The sequence below is a fragment of the Oncorhynchus gorbuscha genome, unplaced genomic scaffold (genome assembly GCF_021184085.1).
Source record: "Oncorhynchus gorbuscha isolate QuinsamMale2020 ecotype Even-year unplaced genomic scaffold, OgorEven_v1.0 Un_scaffold_2233, whole genome shotgun sequence".
NCBI classification, from domain to species: Eukaryota; Metazoa; Chordata; class Actinopteri; order Salmoniformes; family Salmonidae; genus Oncorhynchus; species Oncorhynchus gorbuscha.
In genome coordinates, this window is record NW_025745106.1 from 12,756 (window position 1) to 39,873 (window position 27,118).

Below are 27,118 nucleotides of genomic sequence, written 5' to 3' on the forward strand. Positions count from 1 at the left end.
TCAGGTTATGTCGATATAGGACTTGTTTTACTGTGAATATAGATAATTTTGTACCTGTTTCCTCCAGCATCTTCACAAGGTCCTTTGCTGTTGTTCTGGGATTGATTTGCACATTTCGCACCAAAGTACGTTCATCTCTAGGAGACAGAACGTGTCTCCTTCCTGAGCAGTATGACAGCTGCGTGGACCCATGGTGTTTACACTTGCGTACTATTGTTTGCACAGATGAACATGGTACTTTCAGGTGTTTGGAAATTGCTCCCAAGGATGAACCAGACTTGTGGAGGTCTACAATTTCTTTCTGATTTCTTTTGATTTTCCCATGATGTCAAGCAAAGAGGCACTGAATGTGAAGGTAGGCCTTGAAATATATTCACAGGTACACCTCCAATTGACTCAAATTACGTCAATTAGCCTATCAGCAGATTCTAAAGCCATGACATCATTTTCTGGAATTTTCCAAACTGCTTAAAGACAGTCAACTTAGTGTATGTAAACTTCTGACCCACTGGAATTGTGATACAGTGAATTATAAATGAAATAATCTGTCTGTAAACAATTGTTGGAAAAATTACTTGTGTCATGCACAAAGTAAATGTCCTAACCAACTTGCCAAAACTATAGTTAGTTAACAATACATTTGTGGAGTGGTTGAAAAACAGGTTTTAATGACTCCAACCTAAGTGTATGTACACTTCCGACTTCAAATGTTTATCACACCAAATTAACCAACCAATTCAGATCTATTGCGCTCAGTCTTTACTGTAAACCAAATAAACAACGTGCATAGCTGTCTAACAACCAGTACAGTATGTTATGTTCAGACATTCCACCCACATGATAGTAGGTTTTATCTCCTTTCTCTTATCTTGTATTCTCTTTTACTGTTAACTTACTTCCCATTTCCTCCTTCCCACCCACACCCCCACTCCCACTCCCAGCCCCACTCTCCTCCCCCTCTCTGTTCAGTCACTTGCCCAGTTCAAGGAATTCCTCTAAGTTGAGCACGCCTTGTTTCATCGAGTGAAAGCTACCTCCTGGGGTTCCAACTAAGATCACTTTCTGTGTGAGTCGACATCTGAGTGGATACAGAACAAACCACTAAACCTCAGCTTCATCTACAGAGTAAGTGACCAACTGTACTGTTCTGTCCTACTTCTTTTAACTGTGATCCACTAACTCTACAAGCTGTAATTCAGACACTGTAATCTAATGGACTGTGCAGTGTGTACAGATTATGTGTGAGAGGACAGGTTGCGGTGTGCAGCATACAGGTGAAGTCGAAAGTTTACATACTTCGGTTGGAGTCATTAAAACTTGTTTTTCAACAACTCCACAAATGTCTTGTCAACAAACTATAGTTTTGGCATGTCGGTTAGGACATCTGCTTTGTGCATGACAAGTCATTTTTTCTAGCAATTGTTTACAGACAGATGATTTCACTTATAATTCACTGCATCACAATTCCAGTGGGTCATCAGTTTACATACACTAAGTTGACTGTGCCTTTAAAAAGCTTGGAAAATTCCAGAAAATTATGTCATGGCTTTAGAAGCTTCTGATAGGCTAATTGATATCAATTGAGTCAATTGGAGGTGTATCTGTGGATGTACTTCAAGGTCTACCTTCAAACTCAGTGCCTCTTTGCTTGACATCATGGAAAAATCCAAAGAAATAAGCCAAGACCTCAGAAAAAAAATTGTAGACCTCCACAAGTCTGGTTCATCCTTGGGAGCAATTTCCAAATGTCTGAAGGTACCACGTTCATCTGTACAAACAATAGTACGCAAGTATAAACACCATGGGTTCACGCAGCCGTCATACCGCTCAGGAAGGAGACGCGTTCTGTCTCCTAGAGATGAACATACTCATGTGCAAAAAGTGCAAATCAATCCCAGAACAACAGCAAAGGACCTTGTGAAGATGCTGGAGGAAACAGGTACAAAGGTATCCATATCCACAGAAAAATGAGTTCTATATCGACATAACCTGAATGGCCGTTCAGCAAGGAAGAAGCCACTGCTCCAAAACCGCAATTAAAAAAGCCAGACTACGGTTTGCAACTGCACATGGGGACAAAGATTGTACTTTTTGGAGAAACGTCCTCTGGTCTGATGAAACAAAAATAGAACTGTTTGGCCATAATGACCATTGCTATGTTTGGAGGAAAAATGGGGAGGCTTGCAAGCCAAAGAACACCATCCCAACTGTGAAGCACGAGGGTGGCAGCATTATGTTGTGGGGGTGGTTTGCTGCAGGAGGGACTGGTGCACTTCACAAAATAGATGACATCATGTGGTAGGAAAAGTATGTGGATATATTGAAGCAACATCTCAAGACATCAGTCAGGAAGTTAAAGCTTGGTCGCAAATGGGTCTTCCAAATGGACAATGACCCCAAGCATACTTCCAAAGTTGTGGCAAAATGGCTTAAGAACAACAAAGTCAAGGTATTGGAGTGGCCATCACAAAGCCCTGACCTCAATCCCATGGAACATTTGTGGGCAGAACTGAAAAGGCGTGTGTGAGCAAGGAGGCCTACAAACCTAACTCAGTTACACCAGCTCTGTCAGGAGGAATGGGCCAAAATGCACCCAACTTATTGTGGGAAGCTTGTGGAAGGCTACCCTTAAACGTATGACCCAAGTTAAAACAATTTCAAGGCAATGCTACCAAATAGTAATTTAGTGTATGTAAACTTCTGACCCACTGGGAATGTGATGAAAGAAATAAAAGCTGGATTAAATCCTTCTCTCTGCTATTATTCTGACATTTTACATTCTTAAAATAAAGTGATGATCCTAACTGATTTAAGACAGGGAATTTTTACTAGGATTAAATGTCAGGAATTGCGAAAAACTGAGTTTAAATGTATTTGGCTAAGGTTTATGTAAACTTCCGACTTCAACTGTTTTTGTTGTTGAAACTCGCCTTTTGGCATTTGGTGCATGCGCCTAACAATGAACACCAAGGTGTTAGCACTAAAATCTAAAAAGTATTGCTTTTGTACGTATACATTTGAGGAGTCTGAAATGGAGTTTGATATTTCTATGTCCGCAGTAAATGCCAGTTCCACTGGTGTGGTATTTTATGGTGCAGTCTTTGTTTTTGTTGACATTCCACAACTGATTGGTGGTCGTCTCCTGCCCATCTTATCTCTGTTGACTGCAGCCACACCAACTCCCATGTTACACAAACATGCTTGGGGGGGGGGGGACGTGAAAAAACACCACACAAAAACACTACAATGCCATTTGTTTCCACATTTTGTTATGTTACAGCCTCAATTCAAAAAAAAGAAATTTCTCTCACCCATCTACACACAATACCCCATAATGACAAAGTGAAAACATGTTGCTTTTTTTACAAGTTTTTGCAAATGTATTTAAAATGAAATGGAGAAGTATCTAATTTACATATGTATTCACACTTCAGTCAATACTTTGTCGAAGCACCTTTCTCATCATGGGGATTGTGTGTAGGCCAGTGACAAAAATGTTTTTTTCATACATTTTCAATTCAGGCTGTAACACAACAAAATGTGGAAAAGGTCAAGGGGTGTGAATCCTTTCTGAAGACTCTGTATGTTGCAGCATTTTACTGCTTTACTGTAAGAACACACAGTAAGTATATACTGCATGTGGAAATGCTTCTCTAAGGTGTGTTCTAGTGGCCAGTGCAATGCAACCTCTCTTCTGTGTGGTCTTCAGGTCAGATTTATATCTGCTATTTGTGAATTGTTTAGTGTGATTTGGTGCGTAATGTGCACAGTAATTCACCAACCTGTTGTAAAACGCAGAGGTAAAGTTCATCTTAAAGTCATGATCTCTCCAGCATGTCACCACAACTTGGGATTATTTATGGGCTGTAATGGAGTAATGCTCACTGACTTTCACATTCACTTTGTAATGAGAAATGGTGAACAACTTCAACCCAGGCATATCCCCCTAAATTTTTCTCCCTACATCTGTCTCTGTTGGTCTCAATTTGTCGATCTGTCTGTCCCCAATCTCTGTCTCTTTCTCTCTTAATCTCTCTCTTTTTCTCTCTCTCAACATTATGATGTGAATGAAGATCGTTTCACTTCAAAATGAATATAACTCAGAGCACTGCATCTCAATTTGATTTAAATGAATAGCACATCTCCTCTACCTGATTTTAACAATGGCAGTAGATACAGAACACCAGCAGAGATAGAAGTAAGTATAAGTGTTATTGGAGTCCAAATTATAGAGAGACAAAGTGAATATAAAGATTGAAGATATGAAGTAACCAGAGTACAAGGAAAAGAACTTGACTGGAAATCTTGTGACATTTATAGATTTTCTACTTCCTGGGTTGGATCACTGAGTTGGACAGGTATGATGGCCAGCGACCTCCAGATGAACTCTGAACAATTGAGGTCGAAGCCTTCCACCAGATGCAGGAGCCCCTTCAACAGCATCAAGGTAGGCTGCGTCACCAAAACTACATATAACATTTCCACTTGCAACTAGCGCCAAATTTCAATTAAATACCAATAGTAGCAAAGGAATAGAAATCTATGAGAGTAGATTTACTTTTTAGAACGCCACGCAACACTTCTGATGAGCAAAATTGCATTTTACCGTCTAGCTGTTGCTGTTGTGTGTACAATTTCCAAAATTATTGGTTCTCGTTTATTACATTTTTCTCCCAGTGGTGTAAAGTACCTCTTAAGGATTCACCCCTTTTAAATTTTTTTTTGCCTAAAATGACATACCCAAATCTAACTGCCTTTAGCTCAGGACCTAAAGCAAGGATATGCATATTCCTGTTACCATTTGAAAGGAAAAACTTAGCAGTTTGTGGAAATGTGAAATTTATGTAGGAGAATATAACACATTAGATCTGGTAAAAGATAATACCAAGAAAAAAACATACGTATTTGTCCTGCCCAGGCTCAATTTAGAATTTGGCCACTGGATGGCAGCAGTGTATGTGCAAAGTTTTAGACTGATCCAATGAACCATTGCGTTCTGTTCAAATGTTGTATCAAGACTGCCAAAATGTGCCCAATTGGTTTATTAAGACATTTTCAAGTTCATAACTATATGCACTCTCCTTAAACAATAGCATTGTATTATTTCACTGTAATAGCTACTGTAAATTTGACAGTGCAGTTAAATTAACAATGATTTAAGCTTTCTAGGAATATCAGATATGTCTATGTCCTGTGAAATGTTCTTGTTACTTACAACCTCATGCTAATCGCATTAGCCTACGTTAGCTCAACTGTCCGGCGTGGGACCCACACTTTCCTTTAGAAAGGTTAAGTAAAAATACTTTGAAGTAATACTTAAGTCATGTTTTGGAGTATTTGTACTTTGCTATTCATATTTTTGACTACTTTTACTTTGACTCATTCCTAAAGAAAATAATGTACTTTTTACTCCATACATTTTCCCTGACACCCAACACTACTCATTATATTTCGATTGCTCAGGCAGGACAGCAATATGGTCCCATTGATGCACCAATCACAATAACACATTGTCATCCTTACTGCCTCTGATCTGGCGGACTCACTAAACACAGATATTGCATTTGTAAATGATTGATGTGTGGAAGTGTGCCCCTGTCTGTCTGTAAAATTTAAAAACCAAGAAAATTGTGGCGTCTGGTTTGATGAATATAAGGAATTTGATGTATAGCGTTTCCTTTTTACTTTTACTCAGGTATGACAACTGAGTACCTTTTCTACCACTGTACTTAAGTACATTTTCAACCAGATACTTTTAGACTTTTCCTCAAGTAATATTTTACTGTTTACTCCTGTCTCTCACCTCTCACATCATTACTCCCAAGTCTCAGTGAGTGTCAGTGTTCAAGAGCATCAAATCTGTGATGCGTTGTGAGTAAATTGACTGATCTCCAAATAATAATTAGTAGTTATTTATGATTCAAGCTGATTTGTAAATAATCTGCAATGTTGAAAAAGCCCAGTGAGGTCAAAGGGCAAATCTATGTCTACAGACTGCTGTTCAGGAGTCCAGAAGATTTAGACATGGATTCTGTGATGTTAGGGTCACAGAGACAGCTAGCGTGCTAACATTAAGAAGTTTAAGCTCCATTAATTGACAGCATATCCGAGTTGAGGACTGGAGGCAAAAAATCTAAGGTCCATCGTCAGAGAGGAAAGGGAGCAAATCTTCCTTGTTTTGCAATCTGAAATGTAGTTTATTTCTTAATGTAGTGAACACTTTGATGTGTGTCCTGTAGTCTACTGTGGTTTTCCTCTGTAGCCCCAGGAAGGGTTGTGTTTCCTGGTGTTTTCAGCACATCCTTGTCGTGTTCCCTTGAGTTAGAAACACATACACTTGGCTTCTTGTATGTGTCTTTTAACTACATGAGTCTACTTCCTTGTGAATTCACTTGTAAAACTGTATCTTCAGGAGAGTTAAAAGATAAGAAACTTGGCAAATAAAGAATGACTTTAAAAAGATTAGGGTTAGGCAGTTTGTATTACGTGTAACACATTATGTTCTGGGAGTGAAAATCCTCATAAAGTTACCCATAGGCCTACAGAGTGGCCATTCTAAAGAGAGAAAACCAGACCCTCTATAGCCCTCCAGGTAACTACAGTAGCATTACGTTTTGTTACATTACATCATTTCTTTACATAAAGGTGTCAATACGTGAAACATGACAAGGTTCCACATAAAGTTCTCCTGGATATTTGAATGAGACTTTTGAGCATTCTGATCAGATCTGTTATATTAATTATGAATGATTCCTACTACACGTATCTATAGTCTGTCAGCCTCTCTCTCCACTAGTTCTTCGTGCTATGCCATGGTATGCTCCAGCTGGCCCAACTGTTGGTGTCTGGGTATCTGAAGAGCTCCATCTCCACTATAGAGAGACGCTACGGCTTCTCCAGCCAGAAGTCTGGCATCCTGGCCTCATTCAATGAGGTGAGCGTGCCATGCACCCCACCACTCTACTGAGCTGGTTCAGATAACAGGCTGACTTGTTGCAAATTCATCGGGTTATGATTATTCTTTTCAGATGTACTTTTAATTTTCACATGTGAGAGGGTGCACGTGAGTGTGTTAAGGTATGTGTGTGTGTGTGTGTGTGTGGACCAGAAGTCCCCACAAGAATAGAAAATAGAAAATGTGTTGACCAACTGGGGACATTTTGTTAGTCCCCACAAGTTCAACTGCATTTTCTAGGGGGTTTAGGGTTAAGGTTAGAATTAGGGTTAGGGTTAGAATTACGTAAAGGGTTAGGAGCTAAGGTTAATTTTAGATTTAGGATTAGTAGCTAGGGTTAGGGTTAGGGTTAGGGCCAAGAGGATGCCTGGTTATTCTTTAAAAGTGCTTTTTTTCACCATCTTAAATAAGCAAGCCCCATTTAAAAAATTAGAACCAAGAACAGATATAGCCCTTGGTTCACTCCAGAACTGACTGCCCTTGACCAGCACAAAAACATCCTGTGGCGTACTGCATTAGCACCGAATAGCCCCAGTGATATGCATCTTTTCAGGGAAGTTAGGAACCAATAGGCAGTTAGAAAAAGCTAGCCTTTGCTTTTGTAACATAAATTTACACCCTGTAGCACAAATTCCAAAATGTTCTGGGACACTGTAAAGTCCATGGAGAATAAGAGCACCTCCTCCCAGCTGTCCACTGCACTGAGGCTAGGAAACAATGTCACCATCGATAAATCCACGATAATTGAGAATATCAATTAGCATTTTTCTAACACTGGCCATGCTTTCCAACTGGCTACCCCTACCCCAGTCAACAGCCCTGCACCCCCCACAGCAACTTGCCCAAGCCTCCCCATTTTTCCTTCACCCAAATCCAGATAGCTGATGTTCTGAAAGAGCTGCAAAATCTGGACCCCTACCAATCAGCCAGGCTAGACAATCTGGGCCCTCTCTTTCTAAAATTATCTTCCGTAATTGTTGCAACCCCTATTACTAGCCTGCTCAACCTCTATTTCGTATCGTCTAAAATCCCCAAAGAATGGGAAGCTGCCGCGGTTATCCCCCTCTTTAAAGGGGGAGACACTCTATCCTACCCTGCCTTTCTAAGGTCTTTGAAATCCAAATTAACAAACAGATCACCGACCATTTCGAATCCCACCGCACCTTCTCCTCTATGCAATCTGGTTTCCGAGCTGGTCATGGGTTCACCTCAGCCACGCTCAAGGTCCTAAATGATATCATAACCGCCATCGATAAGAGACAATACTGTGCAGCTGTATTCATCGACCTGGCCAAGGCTTTTGACTCTGTCAATCACCACATTCTTATCGATAGACTCAAATGCCTTGGTTTCTCAAATGACTGCATCACCTGGTTCACCAACTACTTCTCAGACAGAGTTCAGTGTGTCAAATCGGAGGGCCTGTTGTTTGGACCTCTGGCAGTCTCTATGGGGGTGGCAAAGGGTTCAATTCTCGGGCCGACTCTTTTCTCTGTATACATCAATGATGTCTCTCTCGCTGCTGGTGATTTTCTGATCCACCTCTATGCAGACGACACCATTCTGTATACTTCTGGCCCTTCTTTGGACACTGTGTTAACTCACCTCCAGACAAACTTCAATGCCATACAACTCTCCTTCCGTGGCCTCCAACTGCTCTTAAATTTAAGTAAAACTAAATGCATGCTCTTCAACCGATCGCTGCCCACACGTCCAGCATCACTACTCTGGACGGATCTGACTTAGAATATGTGGACAACTACAAATACCTAGGTGTCTGGTTAGACTGTAAACTCTCCTTCCAGACTCACATTAAGCATGTCCAATCCAAAATTAAATCTAGAATCATCTTCCAATTTCGCAAAAAAGCATCCTTCACTCATGCTGCCAAACATGCCCTCGTAAAACTGACTATCCTACCGATCCTTGACTTTGGCGATGCCATTTACAAAATAGCCTCCAACACTCTACTCAGCAAATTGGATGCAGTCTATTACAGTGCCATCCATTTTGTCACCAAAACCCCATATACTACCCACAACTGCAACCTGTATGCTCTCGTTGGCTGGCCCTCGCTTCATATTCGTCGCCAAACCCACTGGCTCCAGGTCATCTATAAGTCTTTGCTTGGTAAAGCCCCACCTTATCTCAGCTCACTGGTCACCATAGCAGCACCCACCTGTAGCACGCTCTCCAGCAGGTATATTTCACTGGTCATCCCCAAAGCCAATTCCTCATTTGGCCGCCTTTCCTCCCAGTTATCTGCTGCCAATGACTGGAACGAATTGCAAAAATCACTAAAACTGGAGACTCATATCTCCCTCTCTAACTTTAAGCACCAGCTGTCAGAGCAGCTCACAGATCACTGCACCTGTACATAGCCCATCTGTAAATAGCCCAACCAACTACCTCATCCCCATACTGTTATTTTTATTTTTTGCTCCTTTGCAGCCCAGTATCTCTGCTTGCACATTCATCTTCTGCACATAACTCCAGTGTTTAATTGCTATATTGAAATTATTTCGCCACTATGGCCTATTTATTGCCTTACCTCCTTTATCTTACATCATTTTCACACACTGTATATTGAATTTTCTATTGTGTTATTGACTGTATGTTTGTTTATTCTATGTCTAAGTCTGTGTTGTTGTTTATGTCGTATCGCTTTGCTTAATCTTGGCCAGGTCACAGTTGTAAATGAGAACTTGTTCACAACTGGCCTACCTGGTTAAATAAAGGTGAAATAATAAACATGTAAAAAGGTTAGTTTTTTGGGGTTAAGGGTTAAGATTAAGGTTAGGGTAAGAGTACGGTTTAGTGTTAGGTTTAGGGTTAAGGGTTAGGGAAAATAGGATTTTAAATGGGCCTGAATTTTTTGTCCCCTCAAGTCAAGGTTAGCCGTACAAGACTGTGTGTGTGTGTGTGTGTGTGTGTGTGTGTGTGTGTGTGTGTGTGTGTGTGTGTGTGTGTGTGTGTGTGTGTGTGTGTGTGTGTGTGTGTGTGTGTGTGTGTGTGTGTGTGTGTGTGTGTGTGTGTGTGTGTGTGTGTGTGTGTGTGTGTAGGTGGGGAACACGGTCCTGATAGTGTTTGTGAGTTTCTTTGGTAGCCGTGTTCACCGGCCACGGTTCATCGGTGGAGGGGCACTGGTGGCCAGTCTGGCCGCTTTGATGATGGCCCTGCCTCATTTCATCAGTGGCCCCTATGAGTACACAGTCCACATCAGCCGTAAGTCACACACACACAAATGCAGACACGTACACACATTCAAATACACGCACGCACACACAAACACACATTTGTTTGAATCTCAAAACAAAAATACTTTTTATCACCTAACTTCTAACTCCTTCCTACCTCTACCTTTGTTCCATAGAATCCAAGGATGACAACTCTGGTCTCTGCCAATTAGAGAGCTCCTTCCAAACACCCTTGTCCAATCACAGCTGCACACAGCAGGAGAGTCATGCTCAGCAGGGCGTATTCCCGCTCCTGCTCCTAGGACAGCTACTCCTGGGAATCGGCGGCGTTCCCATCCAACCCTTCGGGATCTCCTACATTGATGACTATGCCAGCAAGAGAAACTCTCCCTTCTACCTCGGTATGATCACTGGGAATGACTGGGATACACAGAAAATTCTTGAAATACTGGGAATACACATTCTGATGCAGGTCTTTTGGGCCAAATCGTCAGTTTTTTAAATCTACAAATCAATAGATCATTGTTGTTTTTTAAGAGGGAGCGTTCCACCATACTTCTGCAACATTCCTGCAACTTTTGCCTGAACTCTATAACCTCCAATACTGGGAATACTTGCAGGGATGTTAATGGAGTGCTAGATGAGACATTTCACACATAACCCTGGTGCAGAAGGTGAAAAGATAGCAATGAAACAAAAGTGAATGTATTGTATCCACTCATTGTTTGCAGCTCTCAAGGCTGTGTCATGTTAAGTCTAAAAACCATGTGCAGACTTTCATTTTCTTTTCATCAACTCGGAAGTATGATCTGGGAGGAAGCAAATCATGAGCAATCACACTTTATTTTCTGTTTATCTGTATTGACCCCACGACAGGAGTGTTATGTCTGACTGAGGTTCCCCCCTGCAGGTATTCTCCTGGCTGTCACGTCTATCGGTCCTGCATTTGGTTTCATGATGGGCTCCTTCATGCTGAATTTTTATGTCGACATCGACAAGATGTCCAAAGGTTAGCACACTTGCTCGCTCACGCACGCACACACGCGCACACTCACACACACACACACATCCAAGGAACATCCAGGGGTCATGTTTTCTCTTATCACACCACTGACAATGAGTTTCAATAGGTTAGTGTTGAACCGGGATGTGGACATAAAGCTAGGGTTAGTGTTGAACCAGGAAGTGGACATAAAGCTAGGGTTAGTGGTGATCCAGGAAGTGGACATAAAGCTAGGGTTAGTGTTGAACAGGGATGTGGACATAAAGCTAGGGTTAGTGTTGAACCAGGATGTGGACATAAAGCTAGGGTTAGTGTTGAACCGGGATGTGGACATAAATCTAGGGTTAGTGTTGAACCAAGATGTGGACATAAAGCTAGGGTTAGTGTTGAACCTGGATGTGGACATAAAGCTAGGGTTAGTGTTGAACCAGGAAGTGGACATAAAGCTAGGGTTAGTGATGAACCTGGATGTGGACATAAAGCTAGGGTTAGTGTTGAACCAGGATGTGGACATAAAGCTAGGGTTAGTGTTGAACCAGGAAGTGGACATAAAGCTAGGGTTAGTGTTGAACCTGGATGTGGACATAAAGCTAGGGTTAGTGTTGAACCAGGAAGTGGACATAAAGCTAGGATTAGGGTTGGAATGCAATATAGGGTGGGTTTTGTAGGGTCACGTTAGGGTGTTTTCTTTACATGCCTGAGTTTGAAGCAGTGAATAAAATCAGGTGTTAATGAAGACTAGCTGGAATAATGTTAATGATAGCGACGACCTTATCTTCACTCCACTGCTGTGAATTCTAACAAGCAAATATTCAACCTCCTTCTGTGTGAACCAAAGCCACCACTACAGACATGTTCTCACCCTGCAATGCTTCAGATACCTCTAAAACTGGATTTACAACAATCATGGGCCAGTGTCCTGTATTTGCAGTCTGCTCTCATTGATCTCAGCTTTCCAGTTGAATTCATCTCATTTATCAAGGTGTGAGAGCATTGTCTATGATTTGATAAATGTTCAAAACTGTTCAAAGGACTGCTGAAGTCAATTTAGGTAATACTAGATTATTCCCGATTGTTTTGAGGTGTGTGTGTGTGTGTGTGTGTGTGTGTGTGTGTGTGTGTGTGTGTGTGTGTGTGTGTGTGTGTGTGTGTGTGTGTGTGTGTGTGTGTGTGTGTGTGTGTGTGTGTGTGTGTGTGTGTGTGTGTGTGTCTGGGTGTGTGTGTGTGTCTGGGTGTGTGTGCGTGTGTGTGTTTGTGTGTGTGTGTGTGTGTTTCCTCAAGCCTGAACTAGCGCCTTCTGCAAGGCACAGACAGTGCAGCTTAATGGAACATGACTTCATTCTTGCAAGAGCAAATATTTAGATAGAACTAATATGGACGTTATATACAGTGCCTTCGGAAAGTATTCAGACCCCTTGACTTTTTCCACATTTTGTTATGTTACAACCTCATTCTAAAATGGATGTAAAAAAATAAATCCTCATCAGTCTACACAAAATAGCCCATAACGATAAAGCGAAAAACGTTTTTTAGACATTTTTGCAAATGTATTAAATACAAAAACAGAAAAACCTTATTTACACAAGTATTCAGACCCTTTTCTTTGAGACTCGAAATTGAGCTCCGGCGCATCCTGTTTCCATTGGTCATCCTTGAGATGTTTCTACAACTTGATTGGAGTTCACCTGCGGTAAATTAAATTGATTGGACAAGATTTGGAAAGGCACACACCTGTCTAAATAAGGTCCCACAGTTGACATGAGGTCGAAGGAATTGTCCGTAGAGCTCAGAGACAGGACTATGTTGAAAAACAGATCTGGGGAAGGGTACCAAAACATGTATGAAGCATTGAAGGTCCCCAAGAACACAGTGGCCTCCATTATTCTTAAATAAAATATGTTTGGAACCAGCAAGACTCTTCCTAGAGCTGGCAACCCAGCAAAACTGAGCAATCAGGGGAGAAGGGCCTTGGTCAGGGAGATGACCAAGAACCCGATGGTCAGGCAGAGCTCTAAAGTTCCTTTGTGGAGATGGGACCTTCCAGAAGGCCTTTATGGTAGAGTGGCCAGACTGATGCCACTCCTCAGTAAAAGGCACATGAGAGCCCGCTTGTAGTTTGCCAAAAGGCACCTAAAGACTCACAGACCATGAGAAACAAGATTATTTGGTCTGATGAAGCCAAGATTGATCTCTTTGGCCTGAATGCCAAGTGTCACATCTGGAGGAAACCTGGCACCATCCCTATGGTGAAGCATGTTGGTGGTAGCATCATGCTGTGGGGATGTTATTCAGTGGCAGGGACTGGGAGACTAGTCAGGATCGAGGCAAAGATGAAAACAGAAAAGTACAGAGAGATCCTTGATGAAAACCTGCTCCAGAGCACTCAGAACCTCTGACTGGTATGAAGGTTCCCCTTCCAACAGGACAACGACCCTAAGCACACAACCAAGACAACGCAGGAGTGGATTTGGGACAAGTCTCTGAATGTCCTTGAGTGACCCAGCCAGAGGTCAGACTTGAACCCAATCGAACATCTCTGGAGAGACGTGAAAATAGCTCTGCAGCGACGCTCCTCAGAAGATTGGAAGAAACTCCCTAAATACATGTGTGCCAAGCTTGTAGCGTCATACCCAGGAAGACTTGTTTTTTTTTAATAAATTCGTTTTTGCTTTGTCATTATGGGCTATTGTGTGTAGATTGATGAAAAAAACCCAATACCCATTTTAGAACAAGCCTGTAATGCAACAAAATGTGGAAAAAAACTATATAACCCATTTTAGAACAAGCCTGTAATGCAACAAAATGTGGAAAAAAAACAATATAACCCATTTTAGAACAAGCCTGTAATGCAACAAAATGTGGAAAAAAACCAATATAACCCATTTTAGAACAAGCCTGTAATGCAACAAAATGTGGAAAAAACCAATATAACCCATTTTAGAACAAGCCTGTAATGCAACAAAATGTGGAAAAAAAACAATATAACCCATTTTAGAACAAGCCTGTAATGCAACAAAATGTGGAAAAAAAACAATATAACCCATTTTAGAACAAGCCTGTAATGCAACAAAATGTGGAAAAAAAACCAATATAACCCATTTTAGAACAAGCCTGTAATGCAACAAAATGTGGAAAAAAACCAATATAACCCATTTTAGAACAAGCCTGTAATGCAACAAAATGTGGAAAAAAACCAATATAACCCATTTTAGAACAAGCCTGTAATGCAACAAAATGTGGAAAAAACCAATATAACCCATTTTAGAACAAGGCTGTAATGCAACAAAATGTGGAAAAAAAACAATATAACCCATTTTAGAACAAGCCTGTAATGCAACAAAATGTGGAAAAAACCAATATAACCCATTTTAGAACAAGCCTGTAATGCAACAAAATGTGGAAAAAAACCAATATAACCCATTTTAGAACAAGCCTGTAATGCAACAAAATGTGGAAAAAACCAATATAACCCATTTTAGAACAAGGCTGTAATGCAACAAAATGTGGAAAAAAAACAATATAACCCATTTTAGAACAAGCCTGTAATGCAACAAAATGTGGAAAAAAAACAATATAACCCATTTTAGAACAAGCCTGTAATGCAACAAAATGTGGAAAAAAAACAATATAACCCATTTTAGAACAAGCCTGTAATGCAACAAAATGTGGAAAAAAACAATATAACCCATTTTAGAACAAGCCTGTAATGCAACAAAATGTGGAAAAAAACAATATAACCCATTTTAGAACAAGCCTGTAATGCAACAAAATGTGGAAAAAAAACCAATATAACCCATTTTAGAACAAGGCTGTAATGCAACAAAATGTGGAAAAAAAAACAATATAACCCATTTTAGAACAAGGCTGTAATGCAACAAAATGTGGAAAAAAAACAATATAACCCATTTTAGAACAAGCCTGTAATGCAACAAAATGTGGAAAAAACCAATATAACCCATTTTAGAACAAGCCTGTAATGCAACAAAATGTGGAAAAAAAACAATATAACCCATTTTAGAACAAGCCTGTAATGCAACAAAATGTGGAAAAAAACCAATATAACCCATTTTAGAACAAGGCTGTAATGCAACAAAATGTGGAAAAAAAACAATATAACCCATTTTAGAACAAGGCTGTAATGCAACAAAATGTGGAAAAAAACCAATATAACCCATTTTAGAACAAGGCTGTAATGCAACAAAATGTGGAAAAAAAACAATATAACCCATTTTAGAACAAGCCTGTAATGCAACAAAATGTGGAAAAAAAACAATATAACCCATTTTAGAACAAGCCTGTAATGCAACAAAATGTGGAAAAAAAACAATATAACCCATTTTAGAACAAGCCTGTAATGCAACAAAATGTGGAAAAAAAACAATATAACCCATTTTAGAACAAGCCTGTAATGCAACAAAATGTGGAAAAAAAAAATATAACCCATTTTAGAACAAGCCTGTAATGCAACAAAATGTGGAAAAAAACCAATATAACCCATTTTAGAACAAGGCTGTAATGCAACAAAATGTGGAAAAAAAACAATATAACCCATTTTAGAACAAGCCTGTAATGCAACAAAATGTGGAAAAAAACAATATAACCCATTTTAGAACAAGCCTGTAATGCAACAAAATGTGGAAAAAAAACAATATAACCCATTTTAGAACAAGCCTGTAATGCAACAAAATGTGGAAAAAAACAATATAACCCATTTTAGAACAAGCCTGTAATGCAACAAAATGTGGAAAAAACCAATATAACCCATTTTAGAACAAGGCTGTAATGCAACAAAATGTGGAAAAAAACAATATAACCCATTTTAGAACAAGGCTGTAATGCAACAAAATGTGGAAAAAAACCAATATAACCCATTTTAGAACAAGGCTGTAATGCAACAAAATGTGGAAAAAAAACAATATAACCCATTTTAGAACAAGCCTGTAATGCAACAAAATGTGGAAAAAAAACAATATAACCCATTTTAGAACAAGGCTGTAATGCAACAAAATGTGGAAAAAAAACAATATAACCCATTTTAGAACAAGGCTGTAATGCAACAAAATGTGGAAAAAAACCAATATAACCCGTTTTAGAACAAGCCTGTAATGCAACAAAATGTGGAAAAAAACCAATATAACCCATTTTAGAACAAGCCTGTAATGCAACAAAATGTGGGAAAAAAACAATATAACCCATTTTAGAACAAGCCTGTAATGCAACAAAATGTGGAAAAAAACAATATAACCCATTTTAGAACAAGCCTGTAATGAAACAAAATGTGGAAAAAAACAATATAACCCATTTTAGAACAAGCCTGTAATGCAACAAAATGTGGAAAAAAAACAATATAACCCATTTTAGAACAAGCCTGTAATGCAACAAAATGTGGAAAAAAAACAATATAACCCATTTTAGAACAAGCCTGTAATGCAACAAAATGTGGAAAAAAACAATATAACCCATTTTAGAACAAGCCTGTAATGCAACAAAATGTGGAAAAAAAACAATATAACCCATTTTAGAACAAGCCTGTAATGCAACAAAATGTGGAAGAAAACCAATATAACCCATTTTAGAACAAGCCTGTAATGCAACAAAATGTGGAAAAAAAACAATATAACCCATTTTAGAACAAGCCTGTAATGCAACAAAATGTGGAAAAAAACCAATATAACCCATTTTAGAACAAGCCTGTAATGCAACAAAATGTGGAAAAAAACAATATAACCCATTTTAGAACAAGCCTGTAATGCAACAAAATGTGGAAAAAAACAATATAACCCATTTTAGAACAAGCCTGTAATGCAACAAAATGTGGAAAAAAACAATATAACCCATTTTAGAACAAGCCTGTAATGCAAAAAAATGTGGAAAAAAAAACAATATAACCCATTTTAGAACAAGCCTGTAATGCAACAAAATGTGGAAAAAAACCAATATAACCCATTTTAGAACAAGCCTGTAATGCAACAAAATGTGGAAAAAAACAATATAACCCATTTTAGAACAAGCCTGTAATGCAACAAAATGTGGAAAAAAACAATATAACCCATTTTAGAACAAGCCTGTAATGCAACAAAATGTGGAAAAAAACAATATAACCCATTTTAGAACAAGCCTGTAATGCAACAAAATGTGGAAAAAAAAAACAATATAACCCATTTTAGAACAAGCCTGTAATGCAACAAAATGTGGAAAAAAACAATATAACCCATTTTAGAACAAGCCTGTAATGCAACAAAATGTGGAAAAAAACCAATATAACCCATTTTAGAACAAGCCTGTAATGCAACAAAATGTGGAAAAAAACAATATAACCCATTTTAGAACAAGCCTGTAATGCAACAAAATGTGGAAAAAAACAATATAACCCATTTTAGAACAAGCCTGTAATGCAACAAAATGTGGGAAAAAACAATATAACCCATTTTAGAACAAGCCTGTAATGCAACAAAATGTGGAAAAAAAACAATATAACCCATTTTAGAACAAGGCTGTAATGCAACAAAATGTGGAAAAAAACAATATAACCCATTTTAGAACAAGCCTGTAATGCAACAAAATGTGGAAAAAAACCAATATAACCCATTTTAGAACAAGCCTGTAATGCAACAAAATGTGGAAAAAAACCAATATAACCCATTTTAGAACAAGCCTGTAATGCAACAAAATGTGGAAAAAAACAATATAACCCATTTTAGAACAAGCCTGTAATGCAACAAAATGTGGAAAAAAAACAATATAACCCATTTTAGAACAAGCCTGTAATGCAACAAAATGTGGAAAAAAAACAATATAACCCATTTTAGAACAAGCCTGTAATGCAACAAAATGTGGAAAAAAAACAATATAACCCATTTTAGAAGAAGCCTGTAATGCAACAAAATGTGGAAAAAAACAGGGATCTGAATACTTTCCTAATGCACTGCATATAATGAATAATTTAACTTATTTACTTCTGTAAAACAGTGCATGATATGAGATTCATTTCCATGAGAGAAATCTGCTTTACTCCCTTTTTGGAGTAAAATAGGTTCTTAACTGGAATTTGGGTTCCTACAGTCAGTGTGACCTCATTCAACAGAACATTTAACCTCCGGCAAACTGAGTTTCCAGGAAGAAATCACTCTCTTTCACTGGGAGAAGCTTCACATTCATTTTCAATGACTGAAAGTGAAAGACTGTGATTTCTTCCTGGAAACGTTTGACGGAGATTCAATGTTCTGTTGCATGATACCAAGGGAAAAAAACAACTTTCTCTTAACACCGTCTAAAATTGCTGAAAACGTTTTAATAACATGTTGAAACCAGGAACTGTGCTCAGGGTACACTTCTATACATACAGTGCATTTGATTCAATTTATTATTTGATTCAATAGTTTCATCAAATATTTTAATTTTATTATTGATAATGTACTTTGCCACTAGTACAATAACATGTCTCTCTCCTGTCAGCAGATGAGATAGGTCTGGAGAGAGGGGACCCTCGCTGGGCGGGAGCCTGGTGGTTGGGCTTTGTCGTGGCAGCCTCCTTCCTCTTTCTCACCTCCCTGCCCTACCTCTTCTTCCCCCAACAGATGCCAAAAGAGGTGATTGTGTACCAGCTGTGTCACAGTCATGACATGTATTTATGATTTATTGACTCTAATGAAAGTTGCACAATATTCTCTCATAGAAAAGATGTGGTTCAGAGCAGGTGAGAGTGATGTGGTTTGACCTTGTTGAATAAGGTCTTGGCTCATATCCATCATTCTGAAATATTTTTTTTAGCAGATTTTGGTTCATGTTTCTCTAATCAAGCATCTAAGCACAAAGAAGAATGCTCGTGCCAGGTCTTGCTCAATAGTGAAAGAGTCTGGATATCACATTAACATGCCAAAGCATAACTTGGCGTACACACACGCACACACGCACGCACGCACGCACGCACGCACGCACGCACGCACGCACGCACACACACACACACACACACACACACACACACACACACACACACACACACACACACAAAAACAAAAACAAAAACAAAAACAAACACAGACACACAGTCTCTCTCTCTGTCTCTTGAATGCTGGAGCTTTAAAAGCTCTAAAGCTTGGTGTGTAACTTGAGTGCACTGCATTGCAGCATACTTAGAATATGTGGACAACTACAAATACCTAGGTGTCTGGTTAGACTGTATACTCTCCTTCCAGACTCACATTAAGCATCTCCAATCCAAAATTAAATCTAGAATCGGCTTTCTATTTCGCAACAAAGTATCCTTCACTCATGCTGCCAAACATACCCTCGTAAAACTGACGATCCTACCGATCCTTGACTTCGGAGATGTCATTTACAAAATAGCCTCCAACACTCTACTCAGCAAATTGTATGCAGTCTATCACAGTGCCATCCGTTTTGTCACCAAAGCCCTATATACCACCCACCACTGCGACCTGTATGCTCTCGTTGGCTGTCCCTCGCTTCAAATTGTCGCCAAACCCACTGGCTCCAGGTCATCTATAAGTCTTTGCTAGGTAAAGCCCCGCCTTATCTCAGCTCACTGGTCACCATAACAGCACCTACCCGTAGCACGGGCTCCAGCAGATATATTTCACTGGTCACCCCAAAGCCAATTCCTCCTTCGGCCGCCTTTCCTTCCAGTTCTCTGCTGCCAATGACTGGAACGAACTGCAAAAATCACTGAAGCTGGAGACTCATATCTCCCCCACTAGCTTTAAGCACCAGCTGTCAGAACAGCTCACAGGTCACTGCACCTGTACATAGTCCATCTGTAAATAGCCCATCCAACTACCCCATCCCCATACTGTAATTTATTTTTGCTCTTTTGCATCCCAGTATCTCTACTTACACACTCATATTCTGCACATCTATCACTCCAGTGTTTAATTGCTCAATTGAAATTATTTCGCCACTATGGCATATTTATTGCCTTACCTCCGTTATCCTACCTCATTTGCACACACTGTATATAGACTTTTTCTATTGTATTATTGACTGTATGTTTGTTAATTCCATGTGTAACTTTGTGTTGTTGTTTGTGTTGCACTGCTTGCTTTATCTTGGCCAGGTCGCAGTTGTAAATGAAAACATGTTCTGAACTAGCCTACCTGGTTAAATAAAGGTGAAAGAAAATAAAAAATACACTTTACATTTGATAATTTGATCATTTCGCCAACAGACAAACTATCTCTTTGCCACATCGTGTGACCCAGGTCTCTGCAAAGGCTATTAGAGAGAGTTAATGCAATACAGGCAGGATTACATGTTTATTGTACCGTATTCACACTCAAATCTGTTTTAACACGAGTAAAGAGCATAATTGTGGATCTTCCTCTCCCCTGGTTAGGAAGCTGCAGGCAATGCCAAAGAACCCAGAGCCGAGGAGGAAAAGAAACCACTGCCAGACCCCGTCCAGGAGCTCACCCTCAAACAGTTCCTCAAAAGTTAGACTCTTTTATAAGACCACATCCGTCTGTTTCCTTTCCATTTCCCTTCATTGTGTCTGTGTGTAACTACATGGTGTTGAGGGTGACGGTCACTGTCATGATACTGATAGTATATGAAAAGTAGTTGTGGTGGTCTCTCTCTTCCTCTATTGTTGCTTCTCATCCCTTCTGAAATATGATCTGAAGCAGATAGCAGCGGCTTCGCTCGCCTCTTCCTTCTCCCCCTCATCTCCCTCTCTTTCCCCTCCCCTTCTCTCTCCCAGGTTTCCCCCGTATCGCCCTGAGGACCCTGCGGAACCCCATCTACCTGTTGGTGGTGCTGGCACAGGTCCACCTGGCAGCTATGATAGCCGGCCTTGCCACCTTCATGGCCAAGTTCATAGAGCGCCAGTTCACCCAGACCGCCTCCTTCTCCAACATGATGATCGGTGAGAGACACCATTTGTTATCTCTATGGAACATCCTGGTTTAGATTACGGTTCATTTGAATAGAAATAGGACCAAATGGAAATTCAACCAATGGACCAAATGAAAATTCCACTCCATGGAGAGTGATTTCTTCAGTCAAATCTGCACACCTCCAGTATTTGACATATACACAGTATTAGCTGAGGATAATTATGCTTCAACTCTCCAATGGCCTATGGAAAGCACAGGGCGCATAGAAAACTACCACATAAACACTTTCAATCCCCTAAAGTCAATGTCCTCGCCCCGTGGAAATCTTTATTTATTTATTTAACTACGCAAGTCAGTAAGAACAAATTCTTACTTTCAATGACGGCCTAGGAACAGTGGGTTAACTGCCTGTTCAGGGGCAGAACGCCAGATTTGTACCTTGTCAGCTCGGGGGTTTGAACGTGCAACCTTCCGGTTACAACGCCCTAACCACTAGGCTACTCTGCCGCCCCAAATCTAATTAGCATAGTAGAAAAATCCGCATAAAAATCTGTCAGATTAATGATCAACTGGAGGTAATCATTCGCAGATGCTGTCCAGACGATAAAGACTCCATTGTATGTGCAGAGCACAGCCAATCAAACCCCTCCCACCCATGTTTATAGCCTTGGAATACAATGTGTTCTCTTTGATGAGCAGGTTCAAATCTGGATAGGATTTACTTGCCCTTTACCCCAGTGTTGTAGCCAGTTCTTTGGCGGGGTGCAGAATCTCCAGTGTTAGCAACTGAAGCTGCCAATATATCAACATTTTCCATGACAACCAAATAAGGCTGACCATTTTTAGAAGGGGGTTAACAGAGCTAGGCAGAGGGGAACTACCCTGCCTAAGTAATGGGAAACATTGGTTGTGTTCCAGATTGTCTTTCTCAAAGTCGGGATGTGCATATCTCACAGTGTTTAATGTCTCCGGAACCATATTAACATAGCTGTCTTCTCCGATGTGCAGGGCGACTGCAATTAACATGATCTGGAACGTGCCTACTGCTTTATTCTGAGTGACCCTTACTCTTTGATCTTTGTGTGCCTGTAGGTGGGGTGAACATCCCTCTGGCGGTGCTGGGCATTGTGCTGGGCGGGGCTCTGATGAGGAGGCTGAAAATCTCTACTCGAGGCTCCGCCCTCATGTGCACGTCAGCCATCTTGATGTGTATACTCACCGCACTGCCTCTCCTCCTCCTCGGCTGCTCCACACAGAGGGTCACTGGCGTCTACCCCACCAAGTAGGTTGCCGTCTCAAAAGGTTACCCTCACCTCTCCGCCCTCCTTAAAACAACACTTAAGCCATATGTTGCCATATTGTACCAGGCACCATTTCTCTTACATCTTCTTCTGTTCTCAGACAGAACAGGTCTTTGGAGTGTAGCTCTGGGTGCTCCTGTCCAACTGAGGCCTTTAACCCTGTGTGTGGCTCAGACGGGGTGGAGTTCAGATCGCCCTGTCATGCAGGCTGCTTGACCAAAGTACTGGATGACAATACCAGCAAAATCCTGGTAAACCACTACACCTGCCTATCCATTAATGGGCCGAATCCTAACTTCTCCTGGCCAACCATTCCCATTCAATGAATCTTCCATGTATTATATTTGCTTAAACAAGAATGCAGAGAGAAAATGAAATCATATAAGATGCATAATGACTGAAGAAACACTAGATGATGGGTTTCAAGGTAGTAGACGTGCCAGACAGACTCTAAAGGGGCCTCACTTCTGCTTTACTGTCACAATCCGATGCCTACTGCACGGAAAACAGTTTAAAGCCAGACTCAGCATTCTTAAACCAACACACACACACACATGCACGCACACACGCCACCATCACACAAAGCCTGGGAGAAGAATATTCGTTTTGCTTGAAGCCAGATAGACTGTTTCTTGATAATGTTTTTTCAACATCTTTGTGAGATTCTCATTCATACCTACGAATACCAACAGTTACTTCCAGATGCAATGGTGTGAGTCTGATTGGCCAGTGGTTAACGTCATGTGACTCTCTCTGTCTCTCTGACAGAAATACACCGACTGTGGCTGCATAGGGGTCAGCAGATCCTATGGTTATGCATTGCCAGGGACATGCGGTAGTGACTGTAAACACCTCCTCCTGCCCTTCATGGTTCTCTCAGCTCTCACCTGCTTTATTGCATCGTTCTCACAGACCCCATCCTACATGATGATACTGAGGTAGAACAGACACACACACCATTCACACACAGGCCTAACATGATACTAACATACTGAACACACACACACCAATGAAAGAGAGAGGGATAGAGAGAGGGAGAGAGAGAGAGAGAGAGAGAGAGAGAGAGAGAGAGAGAGAGAGAGAGAGAATCTGCAAATCAAAGTCACGAACACAGATTTGCAGATGTTATTGCAAGTGCAGCAAAATGTTTGTTTCAAACAGTGTGTAAACATTATTAAAGTGACCAATGTTCAATGATTATATGTAGAGAAAAAGCAAGTCTCTAAGGTGCATGCAACAACAAAGATTAAGATAAAGTGGATGGGGTGTGTGTGTGTGAGAGAGAGAGAGAGAGAGAGAGAGAGAGAGAGAGAGAGAGAGAGAGAGAGAGAGAGAGAGAGAGAGTCTGACATGGTTTACTGCATCCGTTCAGCTGTTGTGATTCACTCTGATTTAAACGCAGTTCCGTCCAGCTGGCCAGTAGCTTCTTCACACCAGCACTGATTCTGTTACTGATGTTACCCATCACCCATCCTTTCACTCTCCGTCCCATCTACCCACTCCATCAATTTGTCCTTCTCTCTCCCACTCACCTCTGCAGGACAGTGAGACCAGAGGATAAGTCTTTTGCTGTGGGGTTCAGTACATGCTCTTCAGAGTGCTGGGTGAGTTACAGTGTTACAGCCTGAATTTAAAATGGATTACATTTAGATTTTGTGTCACTGGCCTACACACAATACCACAATGTCAAAGTAGAATTATGATTTTAGAAATTGTTACACATGAATAAAAATGAAAAGCTGAAAATGTCTTGAATCAATAAGTACAGTGCCTTGCGAAAGTATTCGGCCCCCTTGAACTTTGCGACCTTTTGCCACATTTCAGGCTTCAAACATAAAGATATAAAACGGTGTATTTTTGTGAAGAATCAACAACAAGTGGGACACAATCATGAAGTGGAACGACATTTATTGGATATTTCAAACTTTTTAACAACATTCAGCCCCTTTACTTTCAGTGCAGCAAAAGATCGCAAAGTTCAAGGGGGCCGAATACTTTCGCAAGGCACTGTATTCAACCCATTTGTTATGGCAAGTTTAAATAAGTTCAGGAGTAACAAGTCACATAATGCTTAACAAGAAGTCATAAAATAAGTTGCATGGGCTCACACTGTGTGCATTAATAGTGTTTAAAATTATTTTTTAATGACTACCTGATCTCTGTACCCCGCATATACAATTATCTGTAAGGTTCCTCAGCTGAGAAGTGAATTTCAAACACTGATACAATCGCAAAGACCAGGGATGTTTTCCATTGCCTCGCAAAGAATGGCACCTATTGGTATCAGTAAAAATGCTTTTAAAAAGCAGACACTGAATATCCCTTTGAGCATGGTGATGTTATTAATTACACTTTGGATGGTGTATCATCAATACACCAAGTCACAACAAAGATATAGTTGCCGGAGAGGAAGGAAACCGTTCAGGGATTTCACCATGAGGCCAATGTTGACATTAAAACAGTTAGAGTTTAATGGCTGTGACAGGAAACAACTGAGGATGGATAAACATTGTAGTTACTTCACAATACTAACCTAAATTACAGAGTGAAAAGAAGTAAACCTGCATCCTATTTGCAATAAGGTACTAAAGTAAAATGGACAAAAATGAACTTCATGTCCTGAATACAAGGCGTTATGTTTTGGGCAAATCCAACACAATACATCACTGGTTCAGCCTGCTTTCCAACAGGCACTGTGAGACAAATTCACCTTTCAGCAGGACAACAACCTAAAACACAAGGCCATATACAGTAAACACTGCACTGGAGTTGCTTACCAAGACAACATTAAATAAGTGGCCTAGTTACAGTTTTGCCTTTAAAATCTACGGCAAGACTTGAAAATGGAGGTCTAGCAATAATCCACAACCAATTTGACAGAGTTTGAAGAATTAAGACATTTATAATGTGCAAATATTGTACAATCCAAGTGTGCAAAGCTCTTAGACTTGCCCAGGAATACTTTCAGCTGTAATCACTGCCAAATGTGATTCTAATGTGTACGTATTGACTCAGGGGTATGAATACTTATGTAATCAAAACATTTTAGTGTTTATTTTCCTACTTTAAAAAAAATGTATTATTATTATTATAATAATACAGAATATTTTGTGTAGATCTATTACAATTAAATCCATTTTACTCCCACCTTTTAAAACAACAAAATGTGCAAAAGTCAAGGGGTGTGAATACTATCTGAAGACACTGTATATCAGCATTACACAGACAGCCACACTCAGCTCTTTGCCTTGGATTCCAAGAAATGTAGATAAATGACCTACGGGGATTGACTTTTCTGCTCGAGCAGACATCCATCATTTTAACAGCAAATGTTTGGGAAACTGCCTTTTAAATATTTAACCCTGAATTTTACTCTGTTTGTCCTGTTAGGTGACATTAAAGGTACAGTAGAGTCAGCAATATGACGTAGATGCACAAAGCAAACAGCATAGTGGGTCAATTTCCACAACAACTAAGAGCATTGGAGCGAGATACCAAACTTCTCTGCTGTTTTGGTCGCTTGGCTACCACGTTGTAAAGTGTGAAGCATCTCACTCATCGCAATATCTACGTTTCTGCTCATGCAATGTCATTTAGCTGACTCTACCTTTAAGCAGGACCATGTGCCCAATGGAAATAAGACTCTACGGGAATAATTAATATAAAAACACTGCCACTCAAGAAGAATCCCCTCACAGGCACTCATTTAAATCAATGTTTACACAGTGTGTGCATGCATGTCTGTGTGCGTGTGTGCGTGCATGGATGTGTGTTTATAATTCTGTGTATGTGTGTCTCCAGCGTTCCTGCCAGCCCCAGTTCTGTATGGCACTGCCATAGACACCACCTGTATCATCTGGGGGAAGAAGTGTGGGAGGAAGACGTCCTGTCACTACTACAACATGGACCTCTTCAGACAGAGGCAAGAGCCAACAGATATGTCAGCCATGTCAACATACTAGAAAGTATTTGAGATGCGCTTGATTTAGCATAGAGTTGTTACGGACCATTTTACCAGGCAAACTAAATCAAACACAGTTCAAGTATTTAAAAGTATTTCCAATGCTGTATTTCTCAGATCCAGGCCTGTTATAGAGTATACAGTATGTCTGATATTCCCCCCTCTCTTCTGTGTGCAGGTTCCTGGGTCTGCAGGCATTCTTTGTCACCGGAGCGTTTGTCTGCTTCCTGCTCTCCCTCCTGGTCCTGAGACATAGGGCAGGGAAACAAGGCAAGCAGGCAGGACAGGGATACACTATGATTGACAGAGAGCTGAGTCCAGACAAGAACACCGCCTCCAAAGAATTGCAGAATATGGCAGCATGAGAGAGGCCTGATAGAGAAGGAGAAAATAAAAAAGAAAGAACTGAATTGCGAACTGCGTATAAAGTCTATTTCTATCCCCCAGAGGGTCACGATGAAGACTACAGAAATGAGAGCTGCTTCGAAAGTGTTGGGGAAGCTACTCTGAAAATATAGGTTACCAAGCTAGCAATTACTTCACACTGGAAGAAGTTAAACTACACTAAAGCTACCCTCTAACAAAAATATATAGTTTTCTTAAACTAAAGTTACTTTGAAAAAGGAGTTCACTACATCCAAACTACTTAGTGAAAATGTATAAAAATAAAAATGACATCTGAAATGTCATAGACTACCAGTTGCAATAACACATCACTTTGGGGTATCAACAGAATGTGTAATTTGCCTATTAAACACATATAGGCAAGTGAGAATTAAGTAATGTGTGGCTCAATTGGCAGAGCATGGTGCTTGCAATGCCAGGGTTGGGGGTCTGATTCCCATGGTGG

At 40.2% G+C, this 27,118-nt stretch overlaps 1 protein-coding gene across 1 annotated transcript; it reads left to right on the plus strand.

Annotated features, from left to right (window-relative positions):
* Positions 1 to 987: 987 nt before the first annotated feature.
* On the plus strand, positions 988 to 26,904 carry LOC124017476 (solute carrier organic anion transporter family member 2B1-like). Its single transcript, XM_046332684.1, is given in 16 exon segments — positions 988 to 1,125; positions 4,321 to 4,447; positions 6,797 to 6,934; positions 10,018 to 10,180; positions 10,329 to 10,553; positions 11,063 to 11,161; positions 18,614 to 18,744; positions 20,508 to 20,604; positions 20,871 to 21,035; positions 22,099 to 22,288; positions 22,408 to 22,558; positions 23,076 to 23,245; positions 23,848 to 23,882; positions 23,885 to 23,911; positions 26,109 to 26,229; positions 26,447 to 26,904. Coding segments are annotated over 15 exon segments (1,986 nt in total). The 5' UTR covers positions 988 to 1,125; positions 4,321 to 4,360; the 3' UTR covers positions 26,634 to 26,904.
* Positions 26,905 to 27,118: the final 214 nt, after the last annotated feature.